Source organism: Amphichorda felina (assembly GCF_050947745.1).
Source record: "Amphichorda felina strain 45539 chromosome Unknown scaffold_8, whole genome shotgun sequence".
In the NCBI taxonomy this organism is placed as follows: Eukaryota; Fungi; Ascomycota; class Sordariomycetes; order Hypocreales; family Bionectriaceae; genus Amphichorda; species Amphichorda felina.
In genome coordinates this window covers 90927-109035 of record NW_028145042.1, presented here as the reverse complement: position 1 = coordinate 109035, position 18109 = coordinate 90927, and the positions used below count along the sequence as shown (strand labels likewise).

Here is an 18109-nt window from a genome sequence, read left to right as displayed (position 1 = left end):
GGTCGTCGCCCGCGTATTCGCCGCCCCTGCGCCGTGCTATGCCGTCCCTCTGCCGTCCCCGGGAATAGGGAATACTGCTGGATTAGCATCGCGGAACGGCCAGGACGAAGGACGGGGTAGACAGGGATCGGCTTGGCCGCGGCCAACATGAGGCTGGCCGAGATCCACCAGCCGTTTGGCCGCGATCTAGACTATCTAGCCCCATTCCCATTGCCAACCCTTATCAAGACCCGTAATCATGGTACCAGGGATTCAGGGATTCAGGGGTGCCACGACTCCCACGAGCCAGACTAATATCTCCCGCACTTCTCCACTTGCACAACCCCATGATATCGAATTGCTGCCTCTCGCAGCAACGGCCAATGACGGCAGTGAATATTGTCAGCGGCTACGGATACCGAGACCAGACTATCTATTCCCGGGGAAACGACCCTGCTGACCCCCTGGAGGCTGGGAAACCCGCCCCCAAACCGCCAATGCAATCGCCCATGCAATCGCTGCTGGCACTTTATCGCCAGCGGTGACATCCCACATGGAGAATGGCCGATAAGCTGGCCGATCCGGCAGTGAGATATCTCCAAGCTGGCAGGCCCCGGGATACAGTGATCAATGCGATGCTCTCACCGACATAAAGATGCCATTCTGTACGCGAGCCCAGTCTTGACGCCAGATTTGGCCGCAATAGCCCTTCCTCCCAATATTGTGCACCCAACCAACTCTGCAACAATGGCCGATATACCCCCTGAAAAGGACACCGCGGGCATCTCGCAGGAGTCGTCTGACGGATCCTCGACCGATGCCGTGGCCGTCGCTGCCGTCAAGGCCGTCAAGGCCGGCAACGCCAAGGACGTCGACATTGCAGCCCAGATCATTGCCCAGTACGCGGGCGAGGGCGACGCCGACTGGACCGAGGAGGAGGAGAAGAGGCTCATCCGCAAGGTCGACTGGATGATTGTGCCCATTGTGAGTGCCTTGGGCCTGCCTGCCTTGCCACCGCCTTGCTAACGATATGCGTAGCTCTTTGTCTGCGCCACCCTCTCTGGCCTGGACAAGACGGCCATCTCGGCGGCCGCCATCTACGGCCTCAAGGACGACATGAACCTCACGGGGTCGCAGTTCTCATGGCTGGGCTCGGCGCCCTTCTTTGGCGGCCTGATCTTCATGGGCCCCTCGGCGTATCTGATGCAGCGGTAGGCCCTGCCTTTCTCTCCCTCTTCCTGCTGAGAGTCCAGCATAGTCTGACCATTGTGAAATAGCCTCCCTGCCGTGCTGTACTTCTCCTTCGCCGTGCTCTGCTGGGGCGTCCTGGCCTGCTGCATGGCCGCCTGCTCCAGCTTCGCGCCCATGTTCGTCTGCCGGCTCCTGCTGGGCGGCTTCGAGGCGCTGCTGATCCCCGCCGTGACGCTCATCGTGTCCATGTGGTACAAGCCCGAGGAGCAGCCCCGCCGCAACAGCATCATCCTGAACGTCATCGCGCCCATCCTCAACGGGTTTGTCGCCTGGGTCGTCGGCTACTACAGGGGCCCCTACGCCGAGTGGAAGATCATCTTCCTGCTCGTCGGCACCCTGACCATTGCCTGGTCCGCCGTCGTCTACTTCTTCCTGCCCAGCAACCCGCTCGAGGCCCAGCGCCTGACGCCCCGCGAGAAGTACATCATCATCCAGCGCAAGGCCGCCGACAACACGGGCATCGAGAACAAGTCGTTCAAGCTGGACCAGGTCAGGGAGGCCTTCCTGGACGCCAAGACGTGGCTCATCTGGCTCGCCATCATCGCCCTGCAGGTGCCCAACGGCGGGCTCACCACCTTCAACACGCTCATCATCTCCGGCCTGGGGTTCAAGCCCCTCGAGACGTCCCTGCTGGCCATGCCCCCCGGCGCCATGAGCACCGTGTCGGGTATCGTGCTGTCGTACATGGCCTCGACCACGCGCAAGTACAGGACGGCTCTCGTGGCGGGATCGATTCTGCTGCCTCTTCTGGGTGCATTGCTGTGCTACAACCTGCCGCGGGACAATCTCGCCGGACAGCTCATCGGCCTCTAGTAAGCCTCCACTTCCCCCCCCCCCCCCCCCCCCCACCCCCCCCTCCTCTCCCCCCTCTCCCCCCTCTCCCCCTCCCAGGAACTGTCACTGACAGTTGACCCCCAGCATCCTGTACACGTACTGGGCACCGTACGTGACCCTCGTGTCCGTGTACCAGGCCAACCTGGCCGGCCACACCAAGAAGATCACCCTGTACGCGTGGTTCTACATCAGCTGGGCCATCGGCAACATCATCGGCCCGCAGACGTTCCGCGAGGAGCAGGCCCCGGCGTACACGGGCGGCACCGTCGCCATGATTGTGTGCTACGCCGTCGCCATGGCCTGCGTCCTTGCCTACGGTGCGCTGTGCCACCTGTCCAACAAGCGGCGCGCCGAGGCCATCGAGAGCGGGCTGGCGGCCGACCAGGACTGGCTGGACCTGACGGATAAGCAGAATGAGGCGTTCAAGTACACGACCTAGGTTGGTGGGGTGCTGGTTATAATGACATCTGGATGTGCCCCAGAGGCAGATGATAAATACAATTATTGCATTACCTTTAGTTGGACCATGTGGTGTTGATTTTGTGCTGAGTGAAGTGGCCATGGTAGCATGAAGAGTAGAGTAGTAATAGTGGTTGACTAGTCATTGGCAGCATTAACATCAAAGACCTGGTATGTTAATTTTTTAATTTCGAGGCCGCCTTCATGATGTTATCATCCATAGTCATGTTTCTAGTAGAACTGTCACGGGATTTGCGTGGAACCATTGTCAAGAGCTGACGCTATTGAAATATACGCTTTGCTTAACAATAGATGCATCGTCGAATTACAGAGAATGGCCCATCTAAGAGAAAGCACACCTCGCTAGTTACCACTCATCATTTCCAGAGCCTCCATGTATATAGTTCCGCGCCTCCCAGCATCCCTACAGCGTAAATCTGAACAGCGGCGAGTCCTCCCCCAGCTCGCCCAGCTCCTCAGGGGTATACCTCTGCGCGACCTCGTCGGCGCCCACACCCTCCCTCCTCCTGTTCTCCCTCCTCATCAGCCACCAGTGCACCGTGGCCGGGACCATGGCCCCCAGCACCGTCGCGCCCACGCTGATCCCGAACCCCAGCGGGTACGTCGGCGCCTGCTCCTCGAGGTAGATGTTGGACCCGATGGACCCGCCGCCGACGCTGCCAAACAGCATCATCAGCCCGATGGCGGCCGCGCGCTTGCTGGGGTTGAGCACGTTGACCGACGTCCACGCGCCCACCAGCGGCGCCTGCGAGCTGTATCCCGCCGCCGCCAGGAAGATGGCAAAGTACGACACGCCCGCCAGACGGCTGTGGTGCACCGTCGCCCACAGGATGGCGATGCCCACCAGCCCCAGGCCGTAGCACGCCATGATGGACGCGTACCGGCGCTGGAAGCGGTCGCTCAGCCAGCCGACGGTCACGCACACGCACGTGGCGAAGATGTAGGGGGGCGTGGTCATGGCCTGGGCGCGCACGGCGTCGTACCCGAGGTTCTTGACCATGGTGGGCAGCGTGTAGGACAGCGAGTAGGTGGGCACGCTGCCGCCCCACCAGAAGAGCATCATCATCAGGTACGTCTTGCGGTCCTTGGCGGCGGCGGCCACGTCGCTCCACCGGAAGGTGTAGGTCGGCGAGTCGGGCCCGTTGGCGTACTGCACGCGCAGCCGGGCGTACTCGAGCTCGCCGGGGGTGAGCCACTTGGTCGTCTTCTTCTCGTTGTACTGGTGGGGGAAGTGCCTATTTTTGTTCCCATCAACCTGGGGAACTGGGAAACTGGGGTGGGGAGGAGAATGGAGGGAGAGGATGGGGGAACTCACGGGAGCAGAAAGATGCACAGCAGACCCGCCAGGACGGTGATGACCCCCTCGATCATGAACAGCCACTTCCAGGCCCTCCACCCGTGGGCTCCATCCAGGTTGCCCACGCCGTAGGCAATGACGCCGCCAAAGGCACCGGCCGCCGTGTTGGCGCCGTAGAAGATGGCCATGCGCGTGGCCAGCTCGCGGGGCGTGTACCACATGCTCAGGATAAAGTACGACCCGGGATACAGGCCGGCCTCGGTCATGCCCAGCACGAGGCGGATGGCGACGTAGGAGCCGTAGTTGCGGACCAGGCAGGTCAGGGTGGTGACGAGGCCCCAGGCGACGACAATGAAGGGGAACCACAGCTTGGGGCCCAGCCGGCGCAGCATGATGTTGGACACGGGCTCGAACAGGCCGTACGTGAAGAAGAGGTACATGAGGGCCAGGTTGAACTGCGTGGGTGACATGCCCACGTCCTCGAGGAAGCCGAAGAGCTGGGCTCGTCAGATGTGGCACTTGGTATTATCGGGCTTGATCATGGGGTGTACCTTTGCATTGCCCGCGTTGCTCTTGTCGAGGGAGCACATGAGGTAGAGGAAGCTCAGCGTGGGAAGCAGACGGAAGTCGACTATTCTCGGCTGTCAGCAGTGACCACCAAGTACATTGAAACCAAGGATCCCCGTACGCTTCCTGACAAGGCGCTTCTTGGCCGGCCCGTCAAGCTCGTTCTCCAGCTCCAGGTACCGGTCGTACCCCGAGTTGGTGGAGTCGCCGTTGGCAATATCCTGGACGATGGACTCCTGGGCCTTCTTGGTCTCGCCGACCGAGGAGGACCCATCGGTCGACGAACTGCTCACGTCGCCTGCCATTCTGCAAAGGGAGGGAGGGTAAAGTACAGCACAAGGGCCGGGATAATAAAGGAAGCGCTAATGACACGATTCCTACTTTGATCAACCCCCAGATCCAGTCCCCAGACAGCGCAGTGTTTGCTTCAAATAGCCATCCCGCACCCCCTCCATGGCTGGGGGCAGATCCGAGGCCCGTAAGCCTATCTCGAGTGGCATGAGCTAGTCTAGCATAGCTGCAAGCCAACCATGGTATGGTCCCTGGAGCATGGATGAACAGCCAGATAGCCGTCTGTCCGGGAAGATAATGGATGTCAGCACGCATTGATATACACGGCAACGTGTGTCTGGAGCCTGACGGTGGGAGCACCATGCACGATATGCACCCCAGATAATCTGATCTCGGCGGCGGAGGCTGGAGACTCGGCGGGAGAGAGGTGCTATCAACGCCGAGGGCAGCGATAAGGTCGAATGGGGGACGTCTCATTGGTGGTCGGTACTTGGCCGGGGCCCATCGGATCCGCTGGACCCACCCAAAGGCCGAGATAGTGGGCGCCGGGACCCACTTTGGCCGGCCGGGGATGCCATGTGCTGGAGGGAGGGGCGGGAGGATGCGCTGGATATGCATCTGGGGTCGAGAGATGCGGCATGGCTCTGTATTCGGGCACCGAGATGGGCTGGCAGCGCCGAGGGGGCGGGGATGCACATGAGCTGACACCGAGATGGCATCGACGAGTACGAGTATAAACACTGCTTGCTGGCCGACTCGGACACAGGAACACACCAACACACACTCATCCGACAGTAGATACATCGTCACTGATTATTGTACATCACCATCACCATCACCATGGCCACCATGACCGAGACCGTCACCGTCGCCCCTGCGGCGAGGATCGAGCGGGCCAAGAACGCCGACGGGTCTGCGCTGTACCCCGACTACCTGCCCTTCTACGACCCGCTGGAGAAGGTCGAGGACATTGGCGAGTTTGAGCACTACGACCCGGGTACGTCCAGACCCTCTCGCTACCTCCGAAATGCCCCCACTGACAATGTCAAGGCCACCGCGCCGACCCCAGCCTCAAGAACCTCCTCGCCGGGGCCACCAAGGTCGTCGACCTGGCCCCCCACGTGGGCACCGAGATATCCGGCGTCCAGCTGACCAAGCTCTCGCCCGAGGGCCTGGACGAGCTCGCCCTGTACGCGGCGCAGCGCGGAGCCCTCGTCTTCCGCGACCAGGACTTTGGCGACTTGGGCTTCGAGGAGCAGAAGCGCATCGTGCGCCACTTCGGCCCCCTGCACGTCCACGGCTGGGCGCCGCACCCCGTGGCCGGCTCGCCCGAGCACATGATCATCTACGACCACAGGGATGATCTGCGCGTGCGCCGCTCGTGGAAGGGCCGCTCGCCCGTGCAGTGGCATACGGACCAGTCGCCCGAGGCGCAGACGCCCGGCACGACCTTCATCTGCATGCTCGAGTCGCCGTCGGCGGCTGGCGGCGATACCCTCGTCGGGTCCAGCGTACAGGCGTACAAGTCGCTGTCGCCGCGCTTCCGCAAGAGGCTGGAGGGCCTGACGGCGATCCACTCCAACAATGACGGCGTCTCGCAGGAGCTCAAGAATGGCGATGGCGCGGTCATGCGCCGGGCTGAGCTCGTCCAGGAGCACCCGGTGGTCATTGTGCACCCCGTCACCAAGGAGAAGGCTCTCTGTGGGTGACCTCTCCCAGTGTCTGTATCTCTCTCCCATAGACACACGCTGACGTGTTTGAAAGATGTCAACCCCGTCTACACCAAGCGCATTGGTATGTCCCAGCTCCCCAAGACACTTTTGGACAAAGATTCTGCTAATGCATCCCAGTCGGCTTCGACGAGGAAGAGTCCGACTACCTGCTCGGCTTCCTCTTCGACCACATCTCCAAGCGGCAGGACTTCCAGTGCCGCGTGCGCTACGAGGCCGGCACCGTGCTCGTCTGGGACCAGCGCGTCACCAACCACTCGCAGACGCTGGACTACCCGGCGGGCGAGCGCCGCCACGGCTTCCGCCTGACGCCCCTGGCCAACAGGCCCATCCCTGCCAAGGTCGAGGAGGACGATGGGGAGTGCGCCAGGGACCATGCGCGTGTGCAGCTGGGGCTGTGCTGAGGGGGTGGGTTAAGTGATGTGTGGGTTATGTGGTTTAGATTGCATGTGCAAGGTAAATATCCATACTAGAAGATAAATGGGAACTCGTCCATGATATCAATGTGCTGCCAGTGGGAACTCCGCCATTCCTGCCACGCCTCTGCCATGTCGGCCACGGCCTGCCCCTCTGTACTAGGACTGGGCTCGATGGCATCGTGAAAGTCCTGTTCCGCCATGCTGTTCTGAATATTCTGGGCGCTTCCCATGCCAGCAGTTCCAGCTTGGAACCCTCCACCAACACTGGACCCGATGTTCGGGGGAGTGTTGGTCATGGAGCCCACGCTGCGCATCAGGGGGACATGACTCGGCGTATACGGCCTCGCCCCCTGAGTCTCTACCACCCCAAGCCGCCCATCGTCCCCCATCCCACCAGATCCACCCCCGTGTCCAGCACGCAGCTGCTCGAAGAAGTGCAGAATCGGCAGCGCGTTGGGCCAGTACTCAGCAAACCGGCGCAGCACCGCCACCGTGTTGTCGTAGTGCATCAGCGCGGGCACCGCCAGCACGGGGCTTGCCCTCGACGCGCGCACCTGCACGTCCAGCTGGATCAGCGCCGTGAAGATGGCGTTGACGGCCGAGATCCACAGGCTGCGCAAGCCGCCGCGGTCGCTGATGGCCTGCAGCAGCGACACGACGCACCCGGCCGCCACGGAGCACACGTCGCCGTCCGGGCGCGCCTGGGGCTGCCAGGGGGGCGAGGCCCGGTGGAGGAGGATGAGCACCGTGTTGTACTGCAGCTGGAGGTACGCGGGCCAGAGGGAGAGGCACCGCCCTGAGCGGGACCCCAGGCCCTCGGGGAGCTCCAGCGACCATCGCGCGAGAGCCTGGTTGAGCTCGCGGACTGTGCGTCGCGGGTCTTTTGTGGTACTCGAAGCTCCTCCGTAGGGCGACGACGCCAGGCTGAAGCGCGCCTCGAGGATACGCGATACAATGACAGCCAGTCCCACGGCGTGCGTCACATACTCGACCTGCGTGCCAAGCCCGCAGTCGACAAAGTCATCCTCCCTCAGGGGCTTCACGTCGCAGTCCTCGAGCCTCACGGACCTCGGGCGGCCATACTGCAGCGCCAGCAGCACGTCGCACCGGAACAGCAGCCACCACACGCGCCTCCACATGCGCTTGTTGTGCGCGACCACGGTGCTGGCGTCGGCGTCGCGGTGCATGCCCAGCCCCGTGGCCGTGCGCATGGCCACGCCGACCCAGAACCACGCGTTGGCGGCCACGTCCTCGGGCCCGTCGGCGTGCCAGCTGAGCAGCAGCGCGGCCTGGACGACGGTGTCGCGGTTGCGCTCGAAGCGCGCGTCGAAGAGGGCCTTTGCGCGGCGGAAGAAGACGGCCTTGGAGGCGGTGCGCTGCTGCTGCTGCTGCTGCTGCTGCTGCTGCTGGCCTTTGCTATCGTCGTCGTGGAGGACGTGTGCGCCCACGACGAGCATGGCGTGCAGGAGGAGCAGGGACGGGGGGTTGCGCGGGTCGCGGGCGTGGTACTGCTGCAGGAACAGGCGCTCATCGACGACGGGGAAGCCTGGGTTGACGTGCTCGAAGTAGGCGTGCAGGAGACGGTCGACGACAGCCCGCGGAGGGAGTTCGAGGGCATCCACTGGGAGACGGTCAGGCTCGTGGCAGGCCTGGCGACGGGGGAGGCGGTTGGTAGGGTAGTGGGAGACGCGGCTGGTGCGCTGGCCAAAGTGCTGGCTGGCGAGGTGGTGCAGGTTGGCGACCTCGGAGCCTGCTGATGGTCAGTGACTGATGGTGGAAGGGGGAGCAAAGGGGGGTCAAGGGATGGCCAGGGAGGACCTATGTAGACGGTGCGCGAGTGCTTGTCGATGGGCCGCTCTTCAATATGCGGCTGGTCGACAAACTCTACCAGGTGGCGCTTGTACTGGTGCTCGCTGTCGGCCGAGGCGTCGAGCATCGAGTATCCATGGCAGGCGTCGTCGTCGGCCGGAAGTCGTGAGGGATCCCTGGAGAGGCCGGAGGGTCCGGACAGCCCCGGTACTTCCCCCGGTATCTCCCCCGGAAAGCCCGATAACCTCCGGTCCGCCTCCGGCTTGGGGCTCCGGGGCCGCCGGGGCGTCCGCCTGTGCTTCTGGTGGATACGGCAGCTGTCGCGGCGGACGCTGACCTTGCTGCAGTTGGTGCAGGGCGTACCAACCTGGTCGGCGTCGCAGCGCACCTTGCGCCGGTGGCAGACGGTGCACGCTGCCTTGGCTGTCATGGTCAGTAGTGCTCTTCTGACGATGATAAGGGGAATGGATCAATCCCAGCCTACACGCAGCTTGGGCCCTCGTCACCCGGGGCTCCATTTCCCGTCTACGCCTCTTTGACTTGACGGGACAGTCACAGCAGCATCCGGGCCAGCACACACATGGTAGATGTCAAAGGGTAGGTTGCGAGCACAGAGGTGTACTGGCCCATTACGGGCACGCATTAGCTAAGAGGCGCCGTCATCGATTAACACGATACAGGGTTTCCCAAATAGGAAAAGGTGCGGCCGCTCGTCGGCGCCTCGGCGCTTCGGCCGCGATACGGCGCTCCCCGTTATCCCGTCCTTGTACTCCGCAAGTTCTCCCCCGCTCCACTTGGCACTGGCCGCTCTGCATTCTTCCCCAGGGAATCGAATCACAGGCCTCGGATTGCGAGTCTTCGACGGTATCACTTATCACCCTGCATGTCGGGCATGTCGCGGCGCAGGACAGGCCTGAAGTCCCTGGTCCAGCTCCAGATATTATATGTTAGCAGGAGCTAGGAATCAGGAATAGTGACAGTAGAGCCCAGCATTGGATACACACGCATCTACCACCATGGACTTTGACCTCGTCATCACCAACGGCGTCTGCGTCACGGCCAGCGACGTCGCTCCCCTCGATGTTGCCATCCGTGACGAAAAGGTCGTCCTGCTGGCGCCGTCGGGGTCGCTGGCCCAGGCCAAGGCCACGCGCGTGATTGACGCCGAGGGGGCCTACATCACGGTATTTCAAACCTGAACAGTGAAAATCAGCTGGTATAGAATCTCACTCACATCATGGATGAACAGCCCGGCGGCGTTGATTGCCATGTCCACCTCCAGGAGCCCGTCATGTTTGGCAAGGGCTCCTCATCCGACACCTTTGAGACGGGTGCGCTCTGACACCACCCCCCCATTACTATTCCGTGATCCAAACACACAAGGAACTGACACACACATCAGGCACCCGATCGGCCATTGCTGGCGGCTGCACCACCATCGTGCCCTTTGCCCCCCAGTCGAAAAACGAGCCATCGCTGCTCAAGGCCCTCGCCGAGACGCACGGCCGGGCTCGTGGCAACTGCTACTGCGACTACGGCTTCCACCTCCTCGTGGCCAACCCGGGCGAGCAGGCCCTGTCGGAGCTCAAGGCCCTCAAGGAGGACGAGGGCGTGAGCTCGCTCAAGATCTACATGACGTACGCGGCCCTGCAGCTGCGCGACGACCAGATCCTGTCCGTGATGCTCAACGCGCGCCAGAACGAGATCCTGACCATGATCCACGCCGAGAACGGCGACGTGCTCAACTGGCTGACAGACCAGCTCGAGGCCCAGAACCTCGTCGCGCCCAAGTACCACGCCACGTCACGCCCAGCCATCCTCGAGGCCGAGGCCACCAACCGCGCCATCGCCCTGTCGTCCCTCGTGGCCAACACGCCCATCCTGCTCGTCCACGTCAGCGACCCGGACGCCGCCGCGCGCATCCGCGCCGCCCAGACGGCAGGGCAGCCCGTCTTTGCCGAGACCTGCCCCCAGTACCTGTTCCTGACGCGCGACGACCTCGACCGGCCGGGCTTCGAGGGCGCCAAGTGCGTGTGCTCGCCTCCGCCCCGCGACGCCGAGGGCCAGGAGGGCATCTGGCGGGGGCTGCGCAACGGCACCTTTACAGTGCTGAGCTCCGACCACTGCCCGTTCGACTACGACGACAAGGACAAGGGGAAGAAGGCGTGCGTGACGCCCGAGCACCCGGAGGGCCAGTTCCGGCACATCCCCAACGGCATCCCCGGCGTGGAGACGCGGCTCCCGCTGGTCTTCTCGGCGGGGCGGCTGCCGCTGACAAAGTTCGTCGAGGTCACGTCGACGAACCCGGCCAGGCTGTACGGGCTGTACCCGCGCAAGGGCGGCATCATGCCCGGCGTGTCGGACGCGGATCTGGTGGTCTGGTACCCGGAGGGGAAGAGGCCGGACGTGACGCTCACCAACGGCATGCTGCACCACGCGACGGACTACACGCCGTACGAGGGCCGGCGCGTGGGCAACTGGCCGCGGTACACGGTGCTGCGTGGCAGGGTTGTCTGGGATAGGGACGGGGGGGGCGTGGTGGGTGAGAAGGACTATGGGCGGTTCCTGAAGAGGGAGTCGAGCTCGCTGGATAGGGTGTGGGAGGATGTGAGGGAGCAGGGGCTGTTTACCGTGGCCAGTCTATGATATATTAGAGTTGGTAGAGATATGAATGGATGACATAGAAATAAGAATAGGAATATCCGTAAAATCATACCAATACCCCGTCAGTTGGCAGTTAGTTCCCCCTTGGGAAATACCCGACACCGAGACCACGTCTCGGGACTCGGTCCCCTCTGCCCCAACAGGCCTAGTCTACGCTCCCAACACTCCCACCCTCGACTCCTCGAGGCTCTTTGTTCACATTGCTGCATGGCATATCCCTGGCCGAGCGGGGCCCTGTCGCGGAGGAAAGGGCCTTGGCAACCATGGCAGACCACGCCAACCTGGGCTGTCAGTCTGTCACTCAGCATCTGGGAGAGTTTCCCCAGGATCATGGAGGCGGCTTCATTGGCTGCTCTGTGTCTCGCCGGCAACTGACGTGCTTGCGGTCCTAGATGATGCATAACAATGCTGGTTCAATGGTTGATACGGTGTGTCTCGGTGGGAACCGCTCTGATTCACGGCATGGTTGTTTTAAAGGGACGAGCGCCCGTGTCCATTCATACACGATCGCATATACCTATCCTCCCAGAGCCTTGAGTCGCAATCCCGCCCAACAGATACAATGACCGCCCTAGGCACGTTCCGCGCCGTCTACCTCGTGGCCCTGTGCTGCGTCGGCTCGTTCCTCTTTGCCTACGACACGGGCATCATCGGGGGCATCCTGACCCTGCCCAGCTTCCAGCGTGACTTTGGCTATGGCGAGGAGCAGAGCGCGAGCGTCGGGTCCAACTCGACGAGCCTGCTGCAGGCCGGAGGTGAGTACGGATAATACAACCCCTCTGGTTCTCGTCTAGATAGAAAAGAAAAAAAGGGGGGGTTTGGGTTTGGGTTTTCCTGTCCTGGTCTGACATGTCGACTGACATGTCGTGTGTGTGTATAATTACAGCCTTCTTCGCCTGCTTCTTCATCTGGCCCTTCACCGCCAGGTTCGGCCGTCGCTGGAGCATCGTCCTCGCATCGGCCATCTTCAACGTCGGCGCCGTCATCCAGACCATCAACACGCACTCCCTGGCAGCCTTCTACGTGGCGCGCGTGGTCAGCGGCGTGGGCGTGGGCATGGCCACCGTCATCATCCCCGCCTACTCGGCCGAGATGGCGCCCAAGTCGATCCGCGGCGTGCTGGGGTCCTTCTTCCAGTTCTTCTTCACGCTGGGCGTCATGACCTCGTACTGGATCGACTACGGCGTCAGCACCCACGTCCCGGACTCGACGCGCCAGTGGCAGATCCCCGTCGGCCTACAGCTCGTGCCGGGCGGCATCCTGGGTCTGGGCATGCTGCTGACCAGGGAGAGCGTGCGCTGGCTGGCCAAGCAGGGCCGCGTGGAGGAGGCCATGGAGAGCCTGGTCTGGGTGCGTGGGGGGGAGGAGACGGACGAGGTGCGGCGGGAGTGAGTTCCATGCTGCTTCAAGAGTGAACCCCCAGTAATGGATGCTGCTTCTAACATCATGGACGACAGGTTCTCCGAGATCCTCCTGGGCATCGAGGAAGAAGCCCGCGACAAGTCGGGCGTCACCTGGCGCGAGCTGGTCCTCGTGCCCACCAACCGCCACCGCATCGCCCTCATCATCGCCCTGCAGATTGGTCAGTCCCTCACATGATTATAGTGCAAGAATCACCAAACAGCTCACAGAACAAAACCCCCCAGGCGTCCAGCTCACAGGCAACACATCCATGGCCTACTACGCCCCGCAGATCTTCAGCCTCGTCGGCGCCGGCCAGGACAAGCTGCTCATCACGGGCTTCTTCGGCGTCGTCAAGGTCGTCTCGTGCCTCTTCTTCCTGCTCTTCCTGGTCGAGCGCATCGGCCGCCGCGGCTCCCTGCTCGCGGGCGCGTCCCTCATGGGCATGTACATGCTCATCGTCGCCATCCTCACCGTCAAGTTCCCGCCGGACCCGGATGCCGGCCTGACGCCGTCGTCTGTGGCCGCGCTGACCATGATCTACCTCGAGGCCATGTCGTACAACATCTCCTTTGGGCCGGTGCCATGGGTATTGTCCTTCCTCTCTCCCCCCCCCCCCCCCCCCCCCACTTCCTTGAACCCAAACACAGCTTGAATGGTCACTGACAACCGTGGCCAGCTCTACACGGGTGAAATCTTCCCCACGCGCATCCGCGAGGCCGGCGTCGCCATCGGCACCGCCACCCAGTGGCTCTTCAACTTTGTCTTCTCGCAGGTGACGCCGCACGCTGTCAAGAATCTGGGCTGGAAGACCTTTGTCATGTTTGCCGTCTTCAACTGGGCCCTCGTCGTCTTTGTCTGGTTCTTCATCAAGGAGACCAAGGGCAAATCGCTCGAGGAGATGGAGGAGCGTGAGTGTCTCATCCTTCCGGGGGAATATTCATTGCTCCGGAAAAAAAATGAATGAATCAACGCTGACTTTGCTAGTTTTTGGCGGCAATGCCCTCCCCGACCGCGATCCCGAGGCGTTGAAGAGGGTTGTGGGGGATGGCCAGGCGGGCCAGGAGGAAAGTAAGAACGCCGAGAAGGTGACTCCGATCAAGGTGGAGGGTTGAGTGTCTATGATATAAGACTGAAATACAGCCAAAGGGAAATTTTTTTCGATAAGAATACAGCTGCCCAAGTGACAATCTTGCATATTTAGGTTACTTTGATGGGTCTTGGATGTCTTTCAGCCGGAGAGAGTTCGACACAACATTGGCCTCTCGAACTGACAGACAGATAAGACGAGATTCAAGACCCAGGTTTCTTGGGATACGGGGCTATCCTTCTCGAGGCACAAGGTCAGTCGGAACCATTAGACCAAAGCAGTTGGGATTCTTAGGAGGGGACGACGCAAACACACCAACATGACGTGGTACCAGGCATCGAGACATCAATATCGGCATTCCCCATTGCCATTACCGGGCTATATATACGGCTGGAACCTGCCAGCAAGGACTATATACAATTCACAGTCTTTTTCAACACCAAACCTCCCCTCTTACCGGATGCGCTTGATATAAGCCGGGCCGAAGCCCTCGCCACCAAAGTCAGACAGGGGCATCGTGGCCGACGCCTCCGTCGCCAGGGACCCATCATCGGCCAGCCCAAACGCGGCGGCGGCATCCGGCCCATTCTGGTTCCCGACAAACAGCGTGGCGCCCTCGCCGTCGATGCTGAACATGCGCGGCAGCTTGCCGCCCGAGGGCACCTCGTCCTGGACGGCCAGCCCGCCGCCCTGCTGGATCTGGAAGCGCGTGAGGTTGTCCTCGTCGCGGTCGTTGAGCAGGCGGTTCGAGACGTAGAGGCTGGAGCCGTCGGGCCCGAGGGCGATCTCGCCCGCGGCGGCGCCCTGCACGTTCCCGCCCTTGATGGAGTCGGTGGTGCCCAGCAGCTCGGACGAGACGCCGCCGTCGGCGTACGAGACGGTGTAGCGCAGGATCTGGTTGCTCAGCTCGCACAGGGCGAAGTAGTAGGTGCTGTCGCCGTCGACGGAGAAGACGCCGTGGCGGGGGCCGCAGGCGGCGGGCGCGGCCAGCGTGTGGACAACCTCCCAGGCGTCGTCGGCCGAGTCGATGACGAGCACGCTGTCGGTGCCCAGGTCGTTGACCAAGAAGTAGCGGCCCGTGGGGTCCAGCACCGACTGGTGAGGGTGGGCGCTGTCCTGGTTGGGGGACACGGGCCCCGTCTGGCCGTCCGAGGTGATGGTCTTGATCAGGCTCAGCTGCTCGCCCTCGATGTTCCAGATGTCGATGGTGCCGGCGCCGTAGCCAGCCCCGACCATGCGGGTCTTGTCGGGGTTGAAGGCCAGGTGGACGACACCGCTGCTGCCCGTGGCGGTGGCGACGGGCTCAGACAGCTTGGGGGTGCGCCTCTGGCGGTGGTGCTTCCGGGAGTCGAGGTCCAGGTGGAACAGGCGCAGCTCGCTGCCGTTCTCGTCGACGGCGTACAGCAGATTGGGCTCGACAAACTCGACCCACGTCGGGGCGCCCGAAACGGGGGCGTTCAGGGTGGTGGTGAAGGACTGGCCGTCGTACTCGGCAACCTGGATCTGCCCGCTCGACGCCATGAGGATCTGCGCCGGGGTCGTGTCGTTGATGGCGCGCTCGCTCATGGCCGGCATGGCGGCGGCGGCGGCCGAGAAGGCGACGGTCGTGGCGGGAACCTTCATGATGATGGTCTATCAAAGGTGGGAGGGTTGGGGTTCTGGAGGTGGCTGTTAAGGCGCTGAGGTTGGGTTGCTTGGGCCAGGGATGAGTAGAGACGCGGCAGACGAGCAAGACTTATATATCTCGCGGCCACTATGAATACACAGTACATACATAGGTAGTACCTGCTACTGGTATTATGCAGTAGGCGTCATAAACCACACCTTGATGCTACTGTAGTCATAGTACGTGTACGTGCTATGTAGCACTAGCGGCGGAGACAAGGTCTGTTGTGCCTTGTTCCATCTGCTCAATGCCATCTGCTTAATCACTTGTCGGCATTGTAGAGGATTCCCCAGCGGCTGAAACAGACGAGGATCCGCTGGTGTCGGCGGCCAATGTCCACCATTCATCGGGAACCTTCCTTTCTGGTCCCAGTTTCACGATGCTAGCACTGCACTACGTCGACTAATCCTGTGTGGTACAGGTAATATTAACGTTGCATCAAATTGCATGGTGACGCTCCATCGTCTCATCCTCCTCCACTGATACCGAACCAGTTCCCCCAATCTCCTTTTAATCCTCCGATGGCCGCTTACCCCACGTTCCCCAATTCTGATTTGCATCCTCCCATTGTCATTACTACTATGTATGCCGTTCAAGTCCTCGACATTGTTCCCCAACACTGTCAAGGGCTCGGCGACTCGCAGCCTCATTGTCAGCAACTGCGCCCAGCAACTGCGCCCACTGGTCATGTATCTAATATAATACCACCCCAGCAGCGCGGCTGTTCGAGTCCCACGTGAACACTCGTCTGCCAAAGAACAATATAACATGCCGCTCGCCAAGTTGAATGAGACAAACACACGCATGTTTGTGCCAGACAGCAATTCGGGAACCTGCCGGATCTGACTCGAATTCAGACATTGTCTACTTGGATCCGGATTGATCCGAATGCATATTAGCAGCATGGTCTACTATGAATCTCATCATGTCCTAGCTGGCCCCCTCTGATCACCGTGTGTCTCCCCGGCACTAGACTCATCTCCGCAATGCAACTGCCGGGAGCATGTCCCAAGGCCCCAGAATCCCAGCTCCAGGGTAGAAAGGCACCCTGGCCTGAATTGCAGACCTGTCGCCGCTCACACTGATCATGGCGAGTCAGGTAGAAACCGTCCGTGTATATTATATATAATACAGTCCAGACTGTCCAAGAGATATTCAGAATCAATATTAATACGACACAACGAGATCTATAAGCGCCAATTCTAATGCCCCCGCTTAAGCAAACACAACATGACAGAACCAGACCCTCACCAGGTAATCGAAACCGCCTTGCCATCAAACTCATGCTGCTCCTCGCCCGCCCGCGCCAGCACATTCTCGTACATCCACCTCCCCACCGCCGCCCGCGAGATGGCATACCCAACCTCCCTGCTCTCCACGCGGCCACTCCTCGCATCCTCCACGCCCACCCGCACGCCACAGTGATCCTTGTCCTTGTCCTTGTCCACCAGCAGGCTCGGCCGCACCAGCACGAACCGCTCCGCCGACGCCGCCACGTCCCGCTCCATGACCTTCTTGTCCGCGTGCGGCGCCGCCAGCACGTAGTGGTACAGCGGGTACAGCAGCAGGGGGAAGTCCCTCCCCGCGTCGGCGATGCCCGTCGTGCTGACAATGGCCAGCAGCGGGCCGCGGCGCCCGTCCTGCGCGCCGCCTCCCAGGTCGCGGCGGACCTGCCGCAGGGCGTCGAGCAGGGTGGCCATGCCGCGCTTGCAGACGTCCGGGTCGGCGACCTTGAGGGTCTTGGGGTCGATGGTGGAGCCGATGGAGGTGCTGACGGCGTCGACGATGCGGCCGTTGTGGACGAGGCAGGCCGCGACCGAGGAGACGTCGTGGGCGTTGCCGTGCTTGACGAGGAGCGTGCTGGGATAGGCGGATTGGAGGTCGTCGAGCTTGCTGGGGACGCGGCAGAGGGCGATGCATGTATCTCCCGCGGCGAGGGCGGTGGTGAGGGCTGAGTGGCCGCAGCCAGAGGAGGCCCCAACAAAGGTGATTGTCTTGCCCATCTTCTAGTTGTGGTTGGAACTTGTGTAAGTCCTGTGAGAGTCGTGGGTGGTGGTGGTAGAGCACGGGAGAGAAGCACCTGCTCAGGATTATCAATCGCTGTCTGGATGATGAATCTGATAATCTGATAGCCTAATAATCTGATAATCTGCCATCTTCTCCCCCATCATCAGGTGCCGTTCCATCTATTTATCTCCCCTTCCATCAATCCCCGTCGTCCTCGGTCGTAGTCCTCGCCAGTTCGTCAACCGTCTCGTCAGTCCGAATCTGGGACCCACACCGAGCTACGTGGTGGCGCTAGTGCCCGCACTCTAATTTGCGGGCTGTCCTAACATCCGGTGCGTACCCCCAGACTCGCCCCGCGCCTCGCGCCTCGCGCCTAACGGCCTCGCACGCGAGTTGTGCATGCGAGCTCAGCCTACCAGCAAAGCCCAACGACGCTGCGGATGACAAAACTCGCCTAGATTGTGCAAGACACGCACGCGTTCCATCAAAATAATCCATTGCTGGGTGGTTTCCACCGTGTACGTATTTACCAGGGCTGTTCGTACTTTGCCTCATTATCTACAACCCCAAAGGACCGGACGGCCAAAGCCATTAGTTCCCTAACCACTCCATCAGCCACCACCA

General features: G+C 61.7%; 8 protein-coding genes across 8 annotated transcripts; 4 read left to right on the top strand and 4 right to left on the bottom strand.

Annotated features, from left to right (window-relative positions):
- Nucleotides 1–726: 726 nt before the first annotated feature.
- On the top strand, nt 727–2503 carry ACO1O0_007713 (uncharacterized protein; the record flags this gene model as incomplete). Its single annotated transcript, XM_083197081.1, has 4 exons — nt 727–963; nt 1018–1190; nt 1257–2042; nt 2149–2503. The coding sequence occupies 4 exons, from the start codon at nt 727–729 to the stop codon at nt 2501–2503; spliced, it is 1551 nt and encodes a 516-aa protein (XP_083046549.1).
- Nucleotides 2504–2947: 444 nt separating this feature from the next.
- On the bottom strand, nt 2948–4713 carry ACO1O0_007712 (uncharacterized protein; the record flags this gene model as incomplete). Its single annotated transcript, XM_083197080.1, has 4 exons — nt 2948–3779; nt 3860–4338; nt 4393–4472; nt 4530–4713. The coding sequence occupies 4 exons, from the start codon at nt 4711–4713 to the stop codon at nt 2948–2950; spliced, it is 1575 nt and encodes a 524-aa protein (XP_083046548.1).
- Nucleotides 4714–5539: 826 nt separating this feature from the next.
- Nucleotides 5540–6833, top strand: ACO1O0_007711 (TauD/TfdA dioxygenase family protein; the record flags this gene model as incomplete). The annotated part of the gene is made up of 4 exons (XM_083197079.1): nt 5540–5696; nt 5750–6400; nt 6464–6493; nt 6550–6833. 4 exons carry the CDS (start codon nt 5540–5542, stop codon nt 6831–6833), a joined length of 1122 nt encoding a protein of 373 aa, XP_083046547.1.
- Nucleotides 6834–6898: 65 nt separating this feature from the next.
- Nucleotides 6899–9087, bottom strand: ACO1O0_007710 (Zn(II)2Cys6 transcription factor; the record flags this gene model as incomplete). Its single annotated transcript, XM_083197078.1, has 2 exons — nt 6899–8598; nt 8667–9087. 2 exons carry the CDS (start codon nt 9085–9087, stop codon nt 6899–6901), a joined length of 2121 nt encoding a protein of 706 aa, XP_083046546.1.
- Nucleotides 9088–9673: 586 nt separating this feature from the next.
- ACO1O0_007709 (uncharacterized protein) lies at nt 9674–11303 on the top strand (the record flags this gene model as incomplete). Its single annotated transcript, XM_083197077.1, has 3 exons — nt 9674–9841; nt 9880–9988; nt 10060–11303. The coding sequence occupies 3 exons, from the start codon at nt 9674–9676 to the stop codon at nt 11301–11303; spliced, it is 1521 nt and encodes a 506-aa protein (XP_083046545.1).
- Nucleotides 11304–11883: 580 nt separating this feature from the next.
- ACO1O0_007708 (sugar porter family MFS transporter) lies at nt 11884–13837 on the top strand (the record flags this gene model as incomplete). The annotated part of the gene is made up of 6 exons (XM_083197076.1): nt 11884–12076; nt 12208–12709; nt 12779–12903; nt 12968–13302; nt 13402–13633; nt 13710–13837. The coding sequence occupies 6 exons, from the start codon at nt 11884–11886 to the stop codon at nt 13835–13837; spliced, it is 1515 nt and encodes a 504-aa protein (XP_083046544.1).
- A 428-nt stretch (nt 13838–14265) lies between these two features.
- Nucleotides 14266–15435, bottom strand: ACO1O0_007707 (Lactonase, 7-bladed beta-propeller-domain-containing protein; the record flags this gene model as incomplete). The annotated part of the gene is made up of 1 exon (XM_083197075.1): nt 14266–15435. One exon carries the CDS (start codon nt 15433–15435, stop codon nt 14266–14268), a length of 1170 nt encoding a protein of 389 aa, XP_083046543.1.
- A 1290-nt stretch (nt 15436–16725) lies between these two features.
- ACO1O0_007706 (uncharacterized protein) lies at nt 16726–17481 on the bottom strand (the record flags this gene model as incomplete). The annotated part of the gene is made up of 1 exon (XM_083197074.1): nt 16726–17481. The coding sequence occupies one exon, from the start codon at nt 17479–17481 to the stop codon at nt 16726–16728; it is 756 nt and encodes a 251-aa protein (XP_083046542.1).
- Between the last annotated feature and the right edge of the window lie 628 nt (nt 17482–18109).